Source organism: Pecten maximus, chromosome 2, assembly GCF_902652985.1.
Source record: "Pecten maximus chromosome 2, xPecMax1.1, whole genome shotgun sequence".
Classification (NCBI taxonomy): domain Eukaryota; kingdom Metazoa; phylum Mollusca; class Bivalvia; order Pectinida; family Pectinidae; genus Pecten; species Pecten maximus.
Window position 1 is genome coordinate 49,147,322 of NC_047016.1, and position 21,839 is coordinate 49,169,160.

Genomic DNA, 21,839 nt, shown 5'->3' on the forward strand with positions numbered 1-21,839 from the left:
AAAATACACACAGTATATAAATAAATATATATTTAAATGGCATTATTACGTTAGTCTTTTATTATTATTAATGGCATTACTGTTTGTTTAGCTACGTTAGATTGATCGGTGAGAGTGTGTATGTGTGTTTTGGTTCTTTTATCGTGTTGTCGGAGTAGATAGTCTCGCCGGAGTAATTTGTAGTTCCCAATATTTGTAAAGTAACTTCCGGTTGCGATTACCGACGTGGCTGTGTATTGAATTGGACATGAAGTAAGTTTTGAGTTAATTATCGTCATTGTACCGATGCTATGTAATATAAACTTGCTCTAACTTATCAAATCTAGACTTGTATATTTCCTGGAGGTCTAAAAAGTATGTTAAATATTGTTCGCGAGTAATCTAAAAATAGGTTTCAGGTTTCTACCATGGGTCTGTAATTCGCTGTGGATTATGTTTTTTAGAATATGAAAAGGAGAGTTAGCAGACATTTGTTTGTGTTGGTATTTTATTATATTTCGTACTTTCCATATTGTCCATTTGACACAGATAATTATTAAGTTTGTAATTCTGTGAATCTCACTTTCTTTTTCGTTCAGTTTACCGGTTATCACCTTTTCTTCATTTAGTAATATTCTGATATCGTGAATTTTGTCGATAATATTGCACTTAACGAGTTGGATTAGTTGTTTAGTGAACGTGCAGTGATAAAAAGGTGGGTTAGTGTTTCTATTTCATTGTTGCATAGGTGACATTTTCCATCCGAACGGTTCATTAATTGTATTCTGTATATATAATTCTGTGCAAGCACTTCCATTGAAATTCTTTCATTTTTAGTGATATTGGTAATTGCTTTAGTTGCTTCCAAACTTGATCCCAAGAAATTCGTATCAGATTAATTAAGTTGAGAGTGAGAAATCTGTGCAGCTATGTCTAAATATTGAGAAGGCTTTATTCGGTATTATTTAAACTTTAATGCTTTTAATCAACAAGCTTATACAATTTATGGCGAGTGGTGGATTCTATATTAGTATGATTTATCATCATTTTATCAGTTAATTGTACAACTGCATTGTTTTCGAGTGTGTTGATCTAATTTTGGAAGAACTAGTTTGTGGTTAGTATTCATAATCATGATCTATCAGAGTTACTTCCCTTTGTTCCTTGTTGTCAGTACACAGTTTAGCTTGTCAGACGACGGAACCGATAATGGTATGTAGTAGTGTTGAATGTATTTATAGTATAGAAGTTGTAACGTAGTGGAATTTCTAGATAATCTATGCATGTAAGTGACGATCTTACTCTCGTTGTTTCTCAATAAACTACTGAATTGTACAGGTATGTTTGAATCATGGTTGACTGAACAAGTTAAATGGTGCTCTTGTTTGTTTGTTTGTTTTTGTTTAACGTCCTATTAACAGCCAGGGTCATTTAAGGACGTGCTAGGTTTTGGAGGTGGAGGAAAGCCGGAGTACCCGGAGAAAAACCACCGGCCTACGGTCAGTACCTGGCAACTGCCCCACGTAGGTTTCGAACTCGCAACCCAGAGGTGGAGGGCTTGTGTTAAAGTGTCTATATATACCACCTGTCTATATCTACCACCTGTCTATAACTACCACCTGTCGATATCTACCACCTGTCTATATATACCACCTGTCTATATCTACCACCTGTCTATATATACCACCTGTCTATATCTACCACCTGTCTATAACTACCACCTGTCTATATATACCACCTGTCTATATATACCACCTGTCTATATCTACCACCTATCTATAACTACTGCATGTCTATATCTACCACCTGTCAATATCTACCACCTGTCTATAACTACCACCTGTCTATTACTACCACATGTTTATAACAACTGTCTGTCTATAACTACCACCTGTCTATAACTACCACCTGTCTATAACTACCACCTGTCTATATCTACCACCTGTCTATATCTACCACCTGTCTATATCTACCACCTATCTATATCTACCACCTGTCTATATCTACCACCTATCTATATCTACCACCTGTCTATAACTACCACCTGTCTATATCTACCACCTGTCTATATCTACCACCTGTCTATATCTACCACCTATCTATATCTACCACCTGTCTATAACTACCACCTGTCTATATCTACCACCTGTCTATATCTACCACCTGTCTATATCTACCACCTGTCAATATCTACCACCTGTCTATATCTACCAACTGTCTATAACTACCACCTGTCTATATCTACCACCTGTCTATATCTACCAACTGTCTATATCTACCACCTGTCTATACCACCTGTCTATATCTACCACCTGGCTATATCTACCACCTATCTATATCTACCACCTGTCTATAACTACCACATGTCTATATCTACCACCTCAGTCCTGTCTATATCTACCACCTGCCTATATCTACCACCTGTCTATATCTACCACCTGCCTATAACTACCACCTGTATATATCTACCACCTGTCTATATCTACCACCTGTCTATACCACCTGTCTATATCTACCACCTGTCTTTATATACCACCTGTCTATATCTACCACCTGTCTATAACTACCACCTGTCTATAACTACCACCTGTCTATATCTACCACCTGTCTATACCACCTGTCTATAACTACCACCTGTCTATATCTACCACCTGTCTATACCACCTGTCTATATCTACAACCTGTCTATATCTACAACCTGTCTATAACTACCACCTGTCTATATCTACCACCTGTCTATATCTACCACCTGTCTATATCTACCACCTGTCTATACCACCTGTCTATAACTCCCTCCCCGTCTATAACTACCACCTATCTATAACTACCACCTGTCTATAACTCCCCCCTGTCTATATCTACCCCCTGTCTATATCTACCCCCTGTCTATAACTACCACCTGTCTATATCTACCACCTGTCTATAACTACCACCTGTCTATATCTACCCCCTGTCTATATCTACCCCCTGTCTATAACTCCCCCCTGTCTATATCTACCACCTGTCTATATCTACCACCTGTCTATAACTCCCCCCTGTCTATATCTACCACCTGTCTATAACTACCACCTGTCTATATCTAACACCTGTCTATAACTACCACCTGTCTATAACTACCCCCTGTCTATAACTCCCCCCTGTCTATAACTACCACATGTCTATAACTACCACCTGTCTATATCTACCCCCTGTCTATAACTCCCCCCTGTCTATAACTACCACCTGTCTATAACTACCACCTGTCTATAAGTACCAACTGTCTATATCTACTACCTGTCTATATCTACCACCTGTCTATAACTACCACCTATCTATAACTACCACCTGTCTATAACTCCCCCCTGTCTATATCTACCCCCTGTCTATATCTACCCCCTGTCTATAACTACCACCTGTCTATATCTACCACCTGTCTATAACTACCACCTGTCTATATCTACCACCTGTCTTTATCTACCCCCTGTCTATAACTCCCCCCTGTCTATATCTACCACCTGTCTATATCTACCACCTGTCTATATCTACCACCTGTCTATAACTACCACCTGTCTATAACTACCCCCTGTCTATAACTCCCCCTGTCTATATCTACCACCTGTCTTTATCTACCACCTGTCTATATCTACCCCCTGTCTATAACTCCCCCCTGTCTATAACTACCACCTGTCTATAACTACCACCTGTCTATAAGTACCAACTGTCTATATCTACTACCTGTCTATATCTTCCACCTGTCTATATCTACCACCTGTCTATAACTACCACCTGTCTATATCTACCACCTGTCTATATTTACCACCTGTCTATATCTACCACCTGTCTATAACTTCCCCTGTCTATATCTACCACCTGTCAATATCTACCACCTGTCTATAACTACCACCTGTCTATTACTACCACCTGTTTATAACAACTGTCTGTCTATAACTACCACCTGTCTATAACTACCAGCTGTCTATATCTACCACCTGTCTATATCTACCACCTGTCTATATCTACCACCTATCTATATCTACCACCTGCCTATATCTACCACCTGTCTATATCTACCACCTGTCTATATCTACCACCTGTCTATACCACCTGTCTATATCTACCACCTGTCTATATATACCACCTGTCTATATCTACCACCTGTCTATAACTACCACCTGTCTATAACTACCACCTGTCTATATCTACCACCTGTCTATATCTACCACCTGTCTATACCACCTGTCTATAACTACCACCTGTCTATATCTACCACCTGTCTATACCACCTGTCTATATCTACAACCTGTCTATATCTACAACCTGTCTATAACTACCACCTGTCCATATCTACCACCTGTCTATATCTACCACCTGTCTATATCTACCACCTGTCTATACCACCTGTCTATATCTACCACCTGTCTATAAGTACCAACTGTCTATATCTACTACCTGTCTATATCTACCACCTGTCTATATCTACCACCTGTCTATATCTACCACCTGTCTATACCACCTGTCTATAACTACCACCTGTCTATATCTACCACCTGTCTATACCACCTGTCTATAACTACCACCTGTCTATATCTACCACCTGTCTATACCACCTGTCTATAACTACCACCTGTCTATATCTACCACCTGTCTATACCACCTGTCTATATCTACCACCTGTCTATAACTACCACCTGTCTATAACTACCCCCTGTCTATAACTCCCCCCTGTCTATATCTACCACCTGTCTATATCTACCACCTGTCTATATCTACCCCCTGTCTATAACTACCACCTGTCTATATCTACCCCCTGTCTATAACTCCCCCTGTCTATAACTACCACCTGTCTATAACTACCACCTGTCTATAAGTACCAACTGTCTATATCTACTACCTGTCTATATCTACCACCTGTCTATATCTACCACCTGTCTATAACTACCACCTGTCTATATCTACCACCTGTCTATAATTACCACCTGTCTATATCTACCACCTGTCTATAACTCCCCCTGTCTATATCTACCACCTGTCAATATCTACCACCTGTCTATAACTACCACCTGTCTATTACTACCACCTGTTTATAACAACTGTCTGTCTATAACTACCACCTGTCTATAACTACCAGCTGTCTATATCTACCACCTGTCTATATCTACCACCTGTCTATATCTACCACCTATCTATATCTACCACCTGCCTATATCTACCACCTGTCTATATCTACCACCTGTCTATATCTACCACCTGTCTATACCACCTGTCTATATCTACCACCTGTCTATATATACCACCTGTCTATATCTACCACCTGTCTATAACTACCACCTGTCTATAACTACCACCTGTCTATATCTACCACCTGTCTATATCTACCACCTGTCTATACCACCTGTCTATAACTACCACCTGTCTATATCTACCACCTGTCTATACCACCTGTCTATATCTACAACCTGTCTATATCTACAACCTGTCTATAACTACCACCTGTCTATATCTACCACCTGTCTATATCTACCACCTGTCTATATCTACCACCTGTCTATACCACCTGTCTATAACTACCACCTGTCTATATCTACCACCTGTCTATAAGTACCAACTGTCTATATCTACTACCTGTCTATATCTACCACCTGTCTATATCTACCACCTGTCTATATCTACCACCTGTCTATACCACCTGTCTATAACTACCACCTGTCTATATCTACCACCTGTCTATACCACCTGTCTATAACTACCACCTGTCTATATCTACCACCTGTCTATACCACCTGTCTATAACTACCACCTGTCTATATTTTATTTATGTGGTGAAATTAATCTTTATTTTTATGCTGATACAGATTCGAGATGGTCCTTTGCCAACATCCCAGCTACTTCAACGCTATTGTAACACAACACAGCCCCCGCCACTTTCAAAGACAGGACCGAATGCATTTGTCAAGTTTCACTCTGATGCTTCATTGACCGATAATGGATTTCATATTACTTACGTGGCAATTTCAGGTAAATTGTGATAACAATATCAAATTATTGTGAAACACTATTTTTCGTAGCTGTTTAAGATGTGTGATTTCAATGTGTGATTATCTATTGTTAAAGATGAGATTTTGTTTGACATTTAAATAGGAAATGTAACTTGACATTTGTGTATGACTATGTTTGGTTTACCATTAGATATGAGATGTAGTTTGACAAGTAAATATGAAATGCCGTTTGACAGGTAAATATGAGATGTAATTTTACATCAGAATTTGAGATGTAGCATTTGTGTGTTAAATATGAGATGTAATAAAACATATTTAGTTTGTCTGTTCAATTTGAAACGTAAGTTGATCATCACGTATGAGACATTTGAGCGTTAAATATGAGATGTTTGACCTTGAATATGATATGTTTGGTCTTAAATATGAGATATAGTATGAGATGTATTTCAGTTGAGATGTATGACTGTTAATTGTGAGATGTTTGACCCTTAATTGTGAGATGTTTGACAGTTAAATGTGAGATGTTTGACCGTAAATTTGAGATGTTTGACTGTTAATTGTGAGATGTTTGACTGTTATATTTGAGATGTTTGACAGTTAAATGTGTGATGTTTGATCGTTAAATGTGAGGTGTTTGACTGTTAAATGTGAGATGTTTGACTGTTAAATTTGAGATGTTTGACTGTTAAATTGTGAAGTGTTTGACCGTTAAATTTGAGATGTTTGACTGTTAAATTTGAAATGTTTGACCGTTAAATGTGAGATGTTTGACCGTTAATTGTGAGATGTTTGACCGTTAAATATGAGATGTTTGACTGTTTAATTTGAGATGTTTGACTGTTAATTGTGAGATGTTTGACTGTTAAATTTGAGATGTTTGACCGTAAATTTGAGATGTTTGACTGTTAAATTTGAGATGTTTGACTGTTAAATTTGAGATGTTTGACCGTTAAATATGAGATGTTTGACTGTTAAATTTGAGATGTTTGACTGTTAAATTTGAGATGTTTGACTGTTAAATTTGAGATGTTTGACCGTTAAATATGAGATGTTTGACTGTTAAATTTGAGATGTTTGACTGTTAATTGTGATATGTTTGACTGTTAATTGTGAGATGTTTGACCGTTAAATGTGGATGTTTGACCGTTAAATGTGAGATGTTTGACTGTTAAATTTGAGATGTTTGACCGTTAATTGTGAGATGTTTGACCGTAAATTGTGAGATGTTTGACCCTTAATTGTGAGATGTTTGACAGTTAATTATGAGATTTGACTGTTAATTGTGAGATGTTTACCTTAATTGTGAGATGTTTGACAGTTAATTGAATGTTTGACTGTTAATTTGAATGTTTGACCGTTAATGTGAGATGTTGACCGTAATTGAGATGTTTGACCGTTATGTGAGATGTTGACGTAATTGTGAGATGTTGATTTAATGTGAGATGTTGATGTTAATTTGAGATGTTTGACCGTTAATGTGAGATGTTGACTTAAATGAGAGTTTGACGTTAATTTGAGATGTTTGACTGTTAATTGGGATGATTTGACTTTAATGTGGATGTTTGACGTTAATGTGAGATGTTTGACCCTTAATTGTGAGATGTTGACCGTTAAATATGAGATGTTTGACGTAATTGAGAGTTGATGTATTGAATGGACTTTAAATTTGAGATGTTTGACGTTAATTGAGAGTTTGACTAGAGTTTTGACTAATTGAGATGTTTGACCCTTAATTGTGAGATGTTTGACTGTTAATTGTGAGATGTTTGACGTTAAATGTGAGATGTTTGACGTTAATGTGAGATGTTTGACCGTTAATGTGAGATGTTTGACCGTTAATTTGAGATGTTTGACTGTTAATTTGAGATGTTTGACGTTAAATTGAGATGTTTGACTGTTAAATTGAGATGTTGACGTTAATTGAGATGTTGGATGGTTAAATGTGAGATGTTTGACTGTAATTGAGATGTTGACGTAATGTGAGATGTTTGACTGTTAAATTGAGATGTTTTGAATGTTTATGTTTGAGATGTTGACCGTTAAATTGAGATGTTGTATGAGATGTTGATAATTTGAGATGTTTGACTGTTAATTGGGAGATGATTGACTGTTAAATGTGAGATGTTTGACCGTTAAATGTGAGATGTTTGACCCTTAATTGTGAGATGTTTGACCGTTAAATATGAGATGTTTGATTGTTAACTGTGAGATGTTTGACTGTTAAATTTGAGATGTTTGACTGTTAAATGTGAGATGTTTGACCCTTAATTGTGAGATGTTTGACTGTTAATTGTGAGATGCTTGACCGTTAATTGTGAGATGTTTGACAGTTAAATGTGAGATGTTTGACCGTTAATTGTGAGATGTTTGACCGTTCAATTTGAGATGTTTGACTGTTAAATTTGAGATGTTTGACTGTTAAATTTGAGATGTTTGACTGTTAAATTTGAGATGTTTGACTGTTAAATGTGAGATGTTTGACCGTTAAATGTGAGATGTTTGACCGTTAATTGTGAGATGTTTGACTGTTAAATTGTGAGATGTTTGACTGTTAGATTTGAGATGTTTGACTGTTAATTGTGAGATGTTTGACTGTTAATTGTGAGATGTTTGACTGTTAATTGTGATATGTTTGACTGTTAAATTTGAGATGTTTGACTAAAAATTTGAGATGTTTGACCGTTAATTGTGAGATGTTTGACCGTTAATTGTGAGATGTTTGTCCGTAAATTGTGAGATGTTTGACCGTTAATTGTGAGATGTTTTACTGTTTAATTTGAGATGTTTGACCGTTAATTGTGAGATATTTGATCGTAAATTTAAGATGTTTGACTGTTAAATTTGAGATGTTTGACTGTTAAATTTGAGATGTTTGACTGTTAAATTTGAGATGTTTGACTGTTAAATGTGAGATGTTTGACCGTTAAATGTGAGATGTTTGACCCTTAATTGTGAGATGTTTGACCGTTAAATATGAGATGTTTGATTGTTAACTGTGAGATGTTTGACTGTTAAATTTGAGATGTTTGACTGTTAAATGTGAGATGTTTGACCCTTAATTGTGAGATGTTTGACTGTTAATTGTGAGATGCTTGACCGTTAATTGTGAGATGTTTGACAGTTAAATGTGAGATGTTTGACCGTTAATTGTGAGATGTTTGACCGTTCAATTTGAGATGTTTGACTGTTAAATTTGAGATGTTTGACTGTTAAATGTGAGATGTTTGAATGTTAAATGTGAGATGTTTGATTGTTAATTGTGAGATGTTTGACTGTTAATTGTGAGATGTTTGACCGTTAAATATGAGATGTTTGACTGTTAAATTTGAGATGTTTGACTGTTAATTGGGAGATGATTGACTGTTAAATGTGAGATGTTTGACCGTTAAATGTGAGATGTTTGACCCTTAATTGTGAGATGTTTGACCGTTAAATATGAGATGTTTGATTGTTAACTGTGAGATGTTTGACTGTTAAATTTGAGATGTTTGACTGTTAAATGTGAGATGTTTGACCCTTAATTGTGAGATGTTTGACTGTTAATTGTGAGATGCTTGACCGTTAATTGTGAGATGTTTGACAGTTAAATGTGAGATGTTTGACCGTTAATTGTGAGATGTTTGACCGTTCAATTTGAGATGTTTGACTGTTAAATTTGAGATGTTTGACTGTTAAATTTGAGATGTTTGACTGTTAAATTTGAGATGTTTGACTGTTAAATGTGAGATGTTTGACCGTTAAATGTGAGATGTTTGACCGTTAAATGTGAGATGTTTGACTGTTAAATTGTGAGATGTTTGACTGTTAGATTTGAGATGTTTGACTGTTAATTGTGAGATGTTTGACTGTTAATTGTGAGATGTTTGACTGTTAATTGTGATATGTTTGACTGTTAAATTTAAGATGTTTGACTAAAAATTTGAGATGTTTGACCGTTAATTGTGAGATGTTTGACCGTTAATTGTGAGATGTTTGACCGTAAATTGTGAGATGTTTGACCGTTAATTGTGAGATGTTTTACTGTTTAATTTGAGATGTTTGACCGTTAATTGTGAGATATTTGATCGTAAATTTAAGATGTTTGACTGTTAAATTTGAGATGTTTGACTGTTAAATTTGAGATGTTTGACTGTTAAATTTGAGATGTTTGACTGTTAAATGTGAGATGTTTGACCGTTAAATGTGAGATGTTTGACCGTTAAATGTGAGATGTTTGACTGTTAAATTGTGAGATGTTTGACTGTTAAATTTGAGATGTTTGACTGTTAATTGTGAGATGTTTGACTGTTAATTGTGAGATGTTTGACTGTTAATTGTGATATGTTTGACTGTTAAATTTGAGATGTTTGACTAAAAATTTGAGATGTTTGACCGTTAATTGTGAGATGTTTGACCGTTAATTGTGAGATGTTTGACCGTAAATTGTGAGATGTTTGACTGTTAATTGTGAGATGTTTTACTGTTTAATTTGAGATGTTTGACCGTTAATTGTGAGATATTTGATCGTAAATTTAAGATGTTTGACTGTTAAATTTGAGATGTTTGACTGTTAAATTTGAGATGTTTGACTGTTAAATTGTGAGATGTTTGACTGTTCAATTTGAGATGTTTGACCGTTAAATGTGAGATCTTTTACTGTTAGATTTGAAATGTTTGACCGTTAAATGTGGATGTTTGACCGTTAAATGTGAGATGTTTGACTGTTAAATTTGAGATGTTTGACCGTTAATTGTGAGATGTTTGACCGTAAATTTGAGAAGTTTGACCGTAAATTGTGAGATGTTTGACCCTTAATTGTGAGATGTTTGACCGTAAATTATGATATGTTTGACCCTTAATTGTGAGATGTTTGACCGTTAATTGTGAGATATTTGACCGTTAAATGTGAGATGTTTGACTGTTCAATGTGAGATGTTTGACTGTTAAATTTGAGATGTTTGACCGTTAATTGTGGGATGTTTGACCGTTAATTTGAGATGTTTGACCGTAAATTGTGAGATGTTTGACCGTAAATTGTGAGATGTTTGATCGTTAATTGTGAGATGTTTGACTGTTAAATTGTGAGATGTTTGACTGTTAGATTTGAGATGTTTGACTGTTAATTGTGAGATGTTTGACTGTTAATTGTGAGATGTTTGACTGTTAAATTGTGAGATGTTTGACTGTTAAATTTGAGATGTTTGACTGTTAAATGTGAGATGTTTGACTGTTAATTGTGAGATGTTTAACTGTTAAATGTGGATGTTTGACCGTTAATTGTGAGATGTTTGACTGTTAATTGTGAGATGTTTGACTGTTAAATTGTGAGATGTTTGACTGTTAAATTTGAGATGTTTGACTGTTAAATGTGAGATGTTTTACTGTTAATTGTGAGATGTTTGACTGTTAAATTTGAGATGTTTGACTGTTAAATGTGAGATGTTTGACTGTTAAATGTGAGATGTTTGACCGTTATAATTGAGATGTTTGACTGTTAAATTTGAGATGTTTGACTGTTAATTGTGAGATGTTTGACTGTTAAATTGTGAGATGTTTGACTGTTAAATTTGAGATGTTTGACTGTTAAATGTGAGATGTTTGACTGTTAAATTTGAGATGTTTGACTGTTAAATGTGAGATGTTTGACTGTTAATTGTGAGATGTTTGACTGTTAAATTTGAGATGTTTGACTGTTAAATTTGAGATGTTTGACTGTTAATTGGGAGATGTTTGACTGTTAAATGTGGATGTTTGACCGTAAATGTGAGATGTTTGACCCTTAATTGTGAGATGTTTGACCGTTAAATATGAGATGTTTGACTTAAATTTGAGATGTTTGACTGTTAAATGTGAGATGTTTTACCGTTAATTGTGAGATGTTTGACTGTAAATTTGAGATGTTTGACCGTAAATTGTGAGATGTTTGACCCTTAATTTTGAGATGTTTGACCGTAAATTGTGAGATGTTTGACCGTAAATTGTGAGATGTTTGACCGTTAATTGTGAGATGTTTGACTGTTAAATGTGAGATGTTTGACTGTTAAATTTGAGATGTTTGACTGTTAATTGGGAGATGTTTGACTGTTAAATGTGGATGTTTGACCGTTAAATGTGAGATGTTTGACCCTTAATTGTGAGATGTTTGACCGTTAAATATGAGATGTTTGACTTCAATTTGAGATGTTTGACTGTTAAATTTGAGATGTTTGACTGTTAAATGTGAGATGTTTGAATGTTAAATGTGAGATGTTTGATTGTTAATTGTGAGATGTTTGACCGTTAATTGTGAGATGTTTGACCGTTAAATATGAGATGTTTGACTGTTAAATTTGAGATGTTTGACTGTTAATTGGGAGATGATTGACTGTTAAATGTGGATGTTTGACCGTTAAATGTGAGATGTTTGACCCTTAATTGTGAGATGTTTGACCGTTAAATATGAGATGTTTGATTGTTAACTGTGAGATGTTTGACTGTTAAATTTGAGATGTTTGACTGTTAAATGTGAGATGTTTGACCCTTAATTGTGAGATGTTTGACTGTTAATTGTGAGATGCTTGACCGTTAATTGTGAGATGTTTGACAGTTAAATGTGAGATGTTTGACCGTTAATTGTGAGATGTTTGACCGTTCAATTTGAGATGTTTGACTGTTAAATTTGAGATGTTTGACTGTTAAATTTGAGATGTTTGACTGTTAAATTTGAGATGTTTGACTGTTAAATGTGAGATGTTTGACCGTTAAATGTGAGATGTTTGACCGTTAAATGTGAGATGTTTGACTGTTAAATTGTGAGATGTTTGACTGTTAGATTTGAGATGTTTGACTGTTAATTGTGAGATGTTTGACTGTTAATTGTGAGATGTTTGACTGTTAATTGTGATATGTTTGACTGTTAAATTTGAGATGTTTGACTAAAAATTTGAGATGTTTGACCGTTAATTGTGAGATGTTTGACCGTTAATTGTGAGATGTTTGACCGTAAATTGTGAGATGTTTGACCGTTAATTGTGAGATGTTTTACTGTTTAATTTGAGATGTTTGACCGTTAATTGTGAGATATTTGATCGTAAATTTAAGATGTTTGACTGTTAAATTTGAGATGTTTGACTGTTAAATTTGAGATGTTTGACTGTTAAATGTGAGATGTTTGACCGTTAAATGTGAGATGTTTGACCGTTAAATGTGAGATGTTTGACCGTTAATTGTGAGATGTTTGACTGTTAAATTGTGAGATGTTTGACTGTTAATTGTGAGATGTTTGACTGTTAATTGTGAGATGTTTGACTGTTAATTGTGATATGTTTGACTGTTAAATTTGAGATGTTTGACTAAAAATTTGAGATGTTTGACCGTTAATTGTGAGATGTTTGACCGTTAATTGTGAGATGTTTGACCGTAAATTGTGAGATGTTTGACCGTTAATTGTGAGATGTTTTACTGTTTAATTTGAGATGTTTGACCGTTAATTGTGAGATATTTGATCGTAAATTTAAGATGTTTGACTGTTAAATTTGAGATGTTTGACTGTTAAATTTGAGATGTTTGACTGTTAAATTGTGAGATGTTTGACTGTTAAATTTGAGATGTTTGACCGTTAAATGTGAGATCTTTTACTGTTAGATTTGAAATGTTTGACCGTTAAATGTGGATGTTTGACCGTTAAATGTGAGATGTTTGACTGTTAAATTTGAGATGTTTGACCGTTAATTGTGAGATGTTTGACCGTAAATTTGAGATGTTTGACCCTTAATTGTGAGATGTTTGACCCTTAATTGTGAGATGTTTGACCGTAAATTATGATATGTTTGACCCTTAATTGTGAGATGTTTGACCGTTAATTGTGAGATATTTGACCGTTAAATGTGAGATGTTTGACTGTTCAATGTGAGATGTTTGACTGTTAAATTTGAGATGTTTGACCGTTAATTGTGGGATGTTTGACCGTTAATTTGAGATGTTTGACCGTAAATTGTGAGATGTTTGACCGTAAATTGTGAGATGTTTGATCGTTAATTGTGAGATGTTTGACTGTTAAATTTGAGATGTTTGACCGTTAAATGTGAGATGTTTGACCGTTATTTGTGAGATGTTTGACCGTTCAATTTGAGATGTTTGACTGTTAAATTTGAGATGTTTGACTGTTAAATGTGAGATGTTTGACCGTTAAATGTGAGATGTTTGACCGTTAAATGTGAGATGTTTGACCGTTAATTGTGAGATGTTTGACTGTTAAATTGTGAGATGTTTGACTGTTAGATTTGAGATGTTTGACTGTTAATTGTGAGATGTTTGACTGTTAATTGTGAGATGTTTGACTGTTAAATTGTGAGATGTTTGACTGTTAAATTTGAGATGTTTGACTGTTAAATGTGAGATGTTTGACTGTTAATTGTGAGATGTTTGACTGTTAAATTTGAGATGTTTGACTGTTAATTGTGAGATGTTTGACTGTTAATTGTGAGATGTTTGACTGTTAATTGTGATATGTTTGACTGTTAAATTTGAGATGTTTGACTAAAAATTTGAGATGTTTGACCGTTAATTGTGAGATGTTTGACCGTTAATTGTGAGATGTTTGACCGTAAATTGTGAGATGTTTGACCGTTAATTGTGAGATGTTTTACTGTTTAATTTGAGATGTTTGACCGTTAATTGTGAGATATTTGATCGTAAATTTAAGATGTTTGACTGTTAAATTTGAGATGTTTGACTGTTAAATTTGAGATGTTTGACTGTTAAATTGTGAGATGTTTGACTGTTAAATTTGAGATGTTTGACCGTTAAATGTGAGATCTTTTACTGTTAGATTTGAAATGTTTGACCGTTAAATGTGGATGTTTGACCGTTAAATGTGAGATGTTTGACTGTTAAATTTGAGATGTTTGACCGTTAATTGTGAGATGTTTGACCGTAAATTTGAGAAGTTTGACCGTAAATTGTGAGATGTTTGACCCTTAATTGTGAGATGTTTGACCGTAAATTATGATATGTTTGACCCTTAATTGTGAGATGTTTGACCGTTAATTGTGAGATATTTGACCGTTAAATGTGAGATGTTTGACTGTTCAATGTGAGATGTTTGACTGTTAAATTTGAGATGTTTGACCGTTAATTGTGGGATGTTTGACCGTTAATTTGAGATGTTTGACCGTAAATTGTGAGATGTTTGACCGTAAATTGTGAGATGTTTGATCGTTAATTGTGAGATGTTTGACTGTTAAATTTGAGATGTTTGACCGTTAAATGTGAGATGTTTGACCGTTATTTGTGAGATGTTTGACCGTTCAATTTGAGATGTTTGACTGTTGAATTTGAGATGTTTGACTGTTAAATGTGAGATGTTTGACCGTTAAATGTGAGATGTTTGACCGTTAAATGTGAGATGTTTGACCGTTAATTGTGAGATGTTTGACTGTTAAATTGTGAGATGTTTGACTATTAGATTTGAGATGTTTGACTGTTAATTGTGAGATGTTTGACTGTTAATTGTGAGATGTTTGACTGTTAAATTGTGAGATGTTTGACTGTTAAATTTGAGATGTTTGACTGTTAAATGTGAGATGTTTGACTGTTAATTGTGAGATGTTTAACTGTTAAATGTGGATGTTTGACCGTTAATTGTGAGATGTTTGACTGTTAATTGTGAGATGTTTGACTGTTAAATTGTGAGATGTTTGACTGTTCAATTTGAGATGTTTGACTGTTAAATGTGAGATGTTTGACTGTTAATTGTGAGATGTTTGACTGTTAAATTTGAGATGTTTGACTGTTAAATGTGAGATGTTTGACTGTTAAATGTGAGATGTTTGACCGTTATAATTGAGATGTTTGACTGTTAAATTTGAGATGTTTGACTGTTAATTGTGAGATGTTTGACTGTTAAATTGTGAGATGTTTGACTGTTAAATTTGAGATGTTTGACTGTTAAATGTGAGATGTTTGACTGTTAAATTTGAGATGTTTGACTGTTAAATGTGAGATGTTTGACTGTTAATTGTGAGATGTTTGACTGTTAAATTTGAGATGTTTGACTGTTAAATTTGAGATGTTTGACTGTTAATTGGGAGATGTTTGACTGTTAAATGTGGATGTTTGACCGTTAAATGTGAGATGTTTGACCCTTAATTGTGAGATGTTTGACCGTTAAATATGAGATGTTTGACTTAAATTTGAGATGTTTGACTGTTAAATGTGAGATGTTTTACCGTTAATTGTGAGATGTTTGACTGTAAATTTGAGATGTTTGACCGTAAATTGTGAGATGTTTGACCCTTAATTTTGAGATGTTTGACCGTAAATTGTGAGATGTTTGACCGTAAATTGTGAGATGTTTGACCGTTAATTGTGAGATGTTTGACTGTTAAATGTGAGATGTTTGACTGTTAAATTTGAGATGTTTGACTGTTAATTGTGAGATGTTTGACCGTTAATTGTGAAATGTTTGACAGTTAAATGTGAGATGTTTGACCGTTAATTGTGAGATGTTTGACCGTTAAATTTGATATGTTTGACTGTTAAATTTGAGATGTTTGACTGTTATAATTGAGATGTTTGACTGTTAAATGTGATATCTTTGACCTTGAATATGAAATGTTTGGCCTTAAATATGATATATACTGTAGTATGACAATTTGAAGTTATCACTGTGCGGCACTGTGCACGTGCTTGTTTCTTTGATGTGTCAATCAAATTAGACTTATTGCGGGTTGCGATTAAATAAATAATATTTAAAAATGAGGTTTTAATATCACTTTTCAGCGTTTTATAAGGAAAATAAAATGAAAAACTCAACAATTCCAACAATCTGTCATGTGTAGAAAATCTTTTTCTATTAGCCAGTTTTTCTGATCTCTCTGCGGGCAAGCCTCTTTAACTCGTTCGTACGACTTTTAATTCCATTGTACAACATTTTTTCTCGTTCGTTCCCCTCTAAACAATGTCATGAATAAACTTTCGTAGTATAGCCTGTTAGTCACAAATTTATTTACAAGACATTCGGCTTCATAAAGGTAAACCGAAAAATACAGTTCATGTCTCTCAACTGTGGAATAACTTTGTAGTTATGCAACGTAACCTTGTCTGTAACATGTGGCATAAACTCCATAATACTGCCTGACCAACAGGTTAACAGTTGTGCACTAGCGGGCGCACTGAACATTAAATAAACTTAAATAAACTGTCATCATAACCACGAGAGCTTCTACATACCCATCTTTTCAAACTTTACTATAACTGCTTACTAATAAATAATGCTGTTGGTAGCCATCATAGCATTTTGGGAAGCAAATACTTATTGAATGTCTTAACTCGTGTACACTCGATATTTAGGTGGGCGTTGAGTTGCTCGCTACACGAATTCCTAACCGCCCATCGAAAATATTTTGTGATATGTGACTGTAATTTAATGGGAAAAGGTGCCTAATAATCGACCAAAATGATTCTTCAGCACGCAATACTTAGAAAAAGCTATTCGAGTGTGTGCATTCAACCATGAACGATAATGTAATAAGGCTGTTTTATTATGCAGCCCATAAATGAATAGGTGTGTGGAATATGTCAAAGTAAAATATTTGATTTCTGTTAGATAATGTTCTCGAATATCAACCAAAAAAGTAAGATATTTACAGATATATGTTTTTATATATAGCTCGTCAGACTGATATGTGACAGATATTCTGCTGTACACGACGTGTACAGTAAACGTTGACTCGAAAGAAAGGGACACACAGCCGAACAACGTAAACAGTAAACCCTGACTCGGAAAAAATAGAAACAAACACAAACGATGTTTACGGTAACTGCGAACAGATGACCCGACAAAAATGCAGGGATGTCTGAAGGCCGATTTGTGTATGGATACGCTTACAAGTATAAACTGGCAGGGACTTATTGGAGTACGTTGCAAGAGGAAGATCATTCATATGTGAATCAAAAATGTTTGTGAACGATTTATTCTGTTTCCGAAGAATATTAGCATGTTCTGTGTTAGTGACAGTTATAGGGATCGCCTTCTTCTGCTCATTGGACACCGATATATGGTGGGTACTTGTTTACTATTTTAGTTTTTTTTTTTTTGTAATTATCTTTTTATTCAGTTTTTTAATGCAATATACATTATATTTTCATATTATGCATGCTCACACGTGCACATATACACGAAATATAGAACAAAATACTTACAAATCATCTAATTCACACACACACAAAACACCCAGCTCACAAAAGCTATATTGAAGTACACACATGAAACAGCATCATACACACATACACCAGACACACACAGACCCACCCTCCCATGCATGTACCCCTACATATATATTTCAAAAAGCATGTATAGCATGTATATTCGAACACGCACACCTCCCCCCACCCCCCACCCCCCCACACCAAACACCCTCACACACCACACACCCTCACACACATTGATATCAGCATGTATATTTTCACAATCAAGATTGTTTACATACAAATACCTAACCTACACATAAACACTTTTTACCAGCAAATTTTACAAGTTACAACATACAGACATTAATGGATCGAAATTTCAGTATTTTGTTATCTTTCAATAGGGAAAAACGAAGTGACATCAGTAAGGATTAAGTACATTGCATTGATTTTGTAAAAAAAGAAAGAAGAGGAAGTGACTAGATATTATACTAAGAAAGAGGACTGTAATCACAAAAGATAAAGGAGAGAAAGTATAAGAGAGAAAGAGAAACTAAAAGAAGGAAAAAGTTTGGGCGAGATGGAGGAACTCTATGTAGACAACAAACAATACTGGAATATATAATAATTTAAAAGCATTTTTTTTCCGGCCAATGAGAAAAAAAAAACTGTCGAACTAAGAAAATGACAAAAGGATATAAAATGAAATATATAACAATGGATAAAATAAAGTATGACACATTATAGTTTAACTAATTTATCCCATTTCCTCCACTCATTTTCAAATTTATATTTAGCTGTTTCACCTTTGCCAATTGCAATGTATTTTTGAATCATGTAATTATCTTTTATAATATTGACAAGAGCAATAATGTTTAATGAATTGTGTAAGCATCTAGTTCTATAAATATATTGTTTAATAGTAATTATAATTTCATTATCTACTCTATTACTGGGAAGGTAATTTTCATGCAGAATGCCAAAAAGAAAAGATTTCTTATTCACTGAAAATGGGATCAAAAGAGCTTCTAATAATGTGTCAAAACTTTCCAATAATCTTTGTACTTCTTCACATTCCCACAGTAAATGAGTAATTGTCTCTGTTTCAGTGTTGCACAAAGCACAAAGAGGGGAGATAACCATTCTAATTTTAAACAGGAAATAGTTAGTTGTGAGAATATGATGGATTACTCTGAACTGAAACCACTGTAATTTTGTATTTCTTGTAACAGCGAAAGGCATTTTGTAGATTTTACTCCATGTCAGATTGTCTATTTTTTTACTATTTTAGTTGTATCACCACACGCAGATTTGGTTGGTGTTTTGTTTTACTTTGACTACTTTGGGATACAGTTTATATACAAAGACATATTGCTTGCGGAAAAAGAATTAATTAGGAAATATAAACATTCAAATGTAGATTATTGTTGTGTAAATTTATTGGTTGGGTAGTCACATTGAAGCTCTTATACCCACTCAATTTGACACATTTTATCATCTGAACTTATATTCTTATGCTACAGAATCCTTTATTTATAAGTACACTTTGAGCGAGAATAATACGAAGTCTTGCATAGAAATTGTTAAAATCTATATTACAACATATCTACTGCTGTTTGGTTTATAAAGAAATGCAAATCCTTCGCAAAGTTTGATAAACTGTTAAACTCGGCATCGAGCGTGATTCGCCGTGGAATTTTGCTCATTAACATTAACTAATAAAAACATCCTAATGTTTATCTTGCTTAGTTTAAAAGTTTTCCTGGCTTTGCGAAGTATATCTATATATACATACATACATATTTTGAACAGTTATGTCTGCAAGACATACTATATTTTTTCTAGAATCCGGCCAAACTGATGTACATTGTAAGCATACTAAAACCACTTCCAATTAACACAAGCAGATTTGTGTTTTGAGTAAAATATAATCCTATGCATAGATTATGTAAAAAATCGAGATATTTTGGCTTAAATCCTTTACCTTTAAAACTGGTCCCAGAAGGACGAAACAATTGATTCTTGCTGTTTAATTTATATTGACATCGCCGTATTTAATTATCAATTTGTATCGCATTATGCCAAAATCGTGCGTTCTTTATACAACTCTGTTAATATCACGTCTACCCTGAATGTCAAGTAAAATATATTGGACTCTTGCGTGCGCTGCCAATTCAAGCGATGTTTCCGTCGTCTGGGCAATTGTTGGGGAATTGACATGTCAAAACCGATCCCTGCATCTAATTGTTCTTAGACAATTAGATTACGGTCGCGTGTGCCCTTAATGTAGCTCGTCGTCTAAACTCGTTTACGAAATTAAAAGAGACGTATGCCTTTATTTTTACGTCATGTACATGTCATATATGGACGTTCGATCAAAGGACGGTCAGATATGCCTTTCCTGTATCTCTGAGCCACTTAAGGTTCCGAATAATGGAAAAATGTACAAAGCCATATATGAAAAATAGTGTACTTCTTTGCATAAAATATATCATATCATATATCAAAGTGTAGGAAATATTTGGAGACTGGACTGATAACCATATTGACAGGTTATATGTTTTCCAATAAACAACTTAGTGTTATCAATATTTTTGAGAAGACATAAAAACTTAATCAATTATTTAAACCTGCTGTTGATAGGAGAATACAGCCCTAACATATAATGCTGGCGTAAACAGAGTACTACATGTAAATCCTCATACAATCAACGATCTCTAAAAATCTCAATATTTGACAAAGGTTTCCTGTGATCTTTAATCTTTCAGCGACAATCACCTCCGACCGGAAGTTCATGGCCACGTAAAATGTGCAGAATTGTCGTAACATAGACAGATGAAATAACATTATTTTCCCCTATTGATTTCAATCATTTAAAAATAGTTCTGGAATATGTTTTATGGAAAAATACATATATTAATGGAAAAATAACTACATTAGAAACTGCGTATTAATATTTTGCAACTTCCGGTTTCATTTTAGCCGAGAAAAGATTATGTGCAAGAGAGAAACAGAACTGTCGCTTAAAAATATTGAGATAATAATCCTGGTAACTTTGTTCTACTTTATGCTAGATTTTCTCCACTATGAAATAATGGTCTGATCAATATTTAATTAAGGAAATATTTCCCACCAACAACGGCGGCCGTCCTTGCAAATGGCTTTTACAGAATTTGTTGTCAAATAGATTCAAAAGTAACAAAGAATGATATTATTGTAATGTCGGCATTTACAGCTATAAATATTACAAATGTCAAATACATTGTCTACGTAGCTGAAAGTGGTTTATGACGGTTTTATCATCCCAGAAACGTTTCAAACCAGACATATCGACAGAGAATTGCAGTGGAATGGTTCTCATACCCCATATTACTCCCCTGTACGCAGAACATCAACAAAAGGACATAATAAATTACATTTACATTTTTATCTCCAATACCTATACAATTACAAACATATTAGCATTAAATATTTACATGTGACGTCCTCGGCATTAGCGGAACCATAAGTATTAGCCTGATCGTACACAAGTGTTCTGTACAGTATACTGATGAATGGCAAATTGCGACTAATCCTACTTAATCAAAGCAATGTTTTGATTCATTGCTAAATTGTTATTCTCTCGGAATGTTTTATCGATTAGGAATAATTATATTCTTGCTACAGCAAGCGAAACGTAAACGTACACAGGTCCATACGCCAACTGATTTATAGTTTTTTTATGGGAAACTTGAC

At 34.3% G+C, this 21,839-nt stretch overlaps 1 protein-coding gene across 1 annotated transcript in view; it reads left to right on the forward strand.

Moving 5' to 3' along the window:
• The first annotated feature begins 200 nt into the window (after positions 1 to 200).
• Positions 201 to 21,839, forward strand: part of LOC117322348 (NXPE family member 3-like) — a 29,024-nt gene continuing 7,385 nt past the window's right edge. Inside the window, exons 1-3 of the mRNA XM_033877210.1 lie at positions 201 to 252; positions 5,811 to 5,973; positions 17,584 to 17,974. Coding sequence (XP_033733101.1) covers positions 17,871 to 17,974 — 104 coding nt within the window. The 5' untranslated portion in view covers positions 201 to 252; positions 5,811 to 5,973; positions 17,584 to 17,870. The remainder of the gene's footprint in view (positions 253 to 5,810; positions 5,974 to 17,583; positions 17,975 to 21,839) is intronic.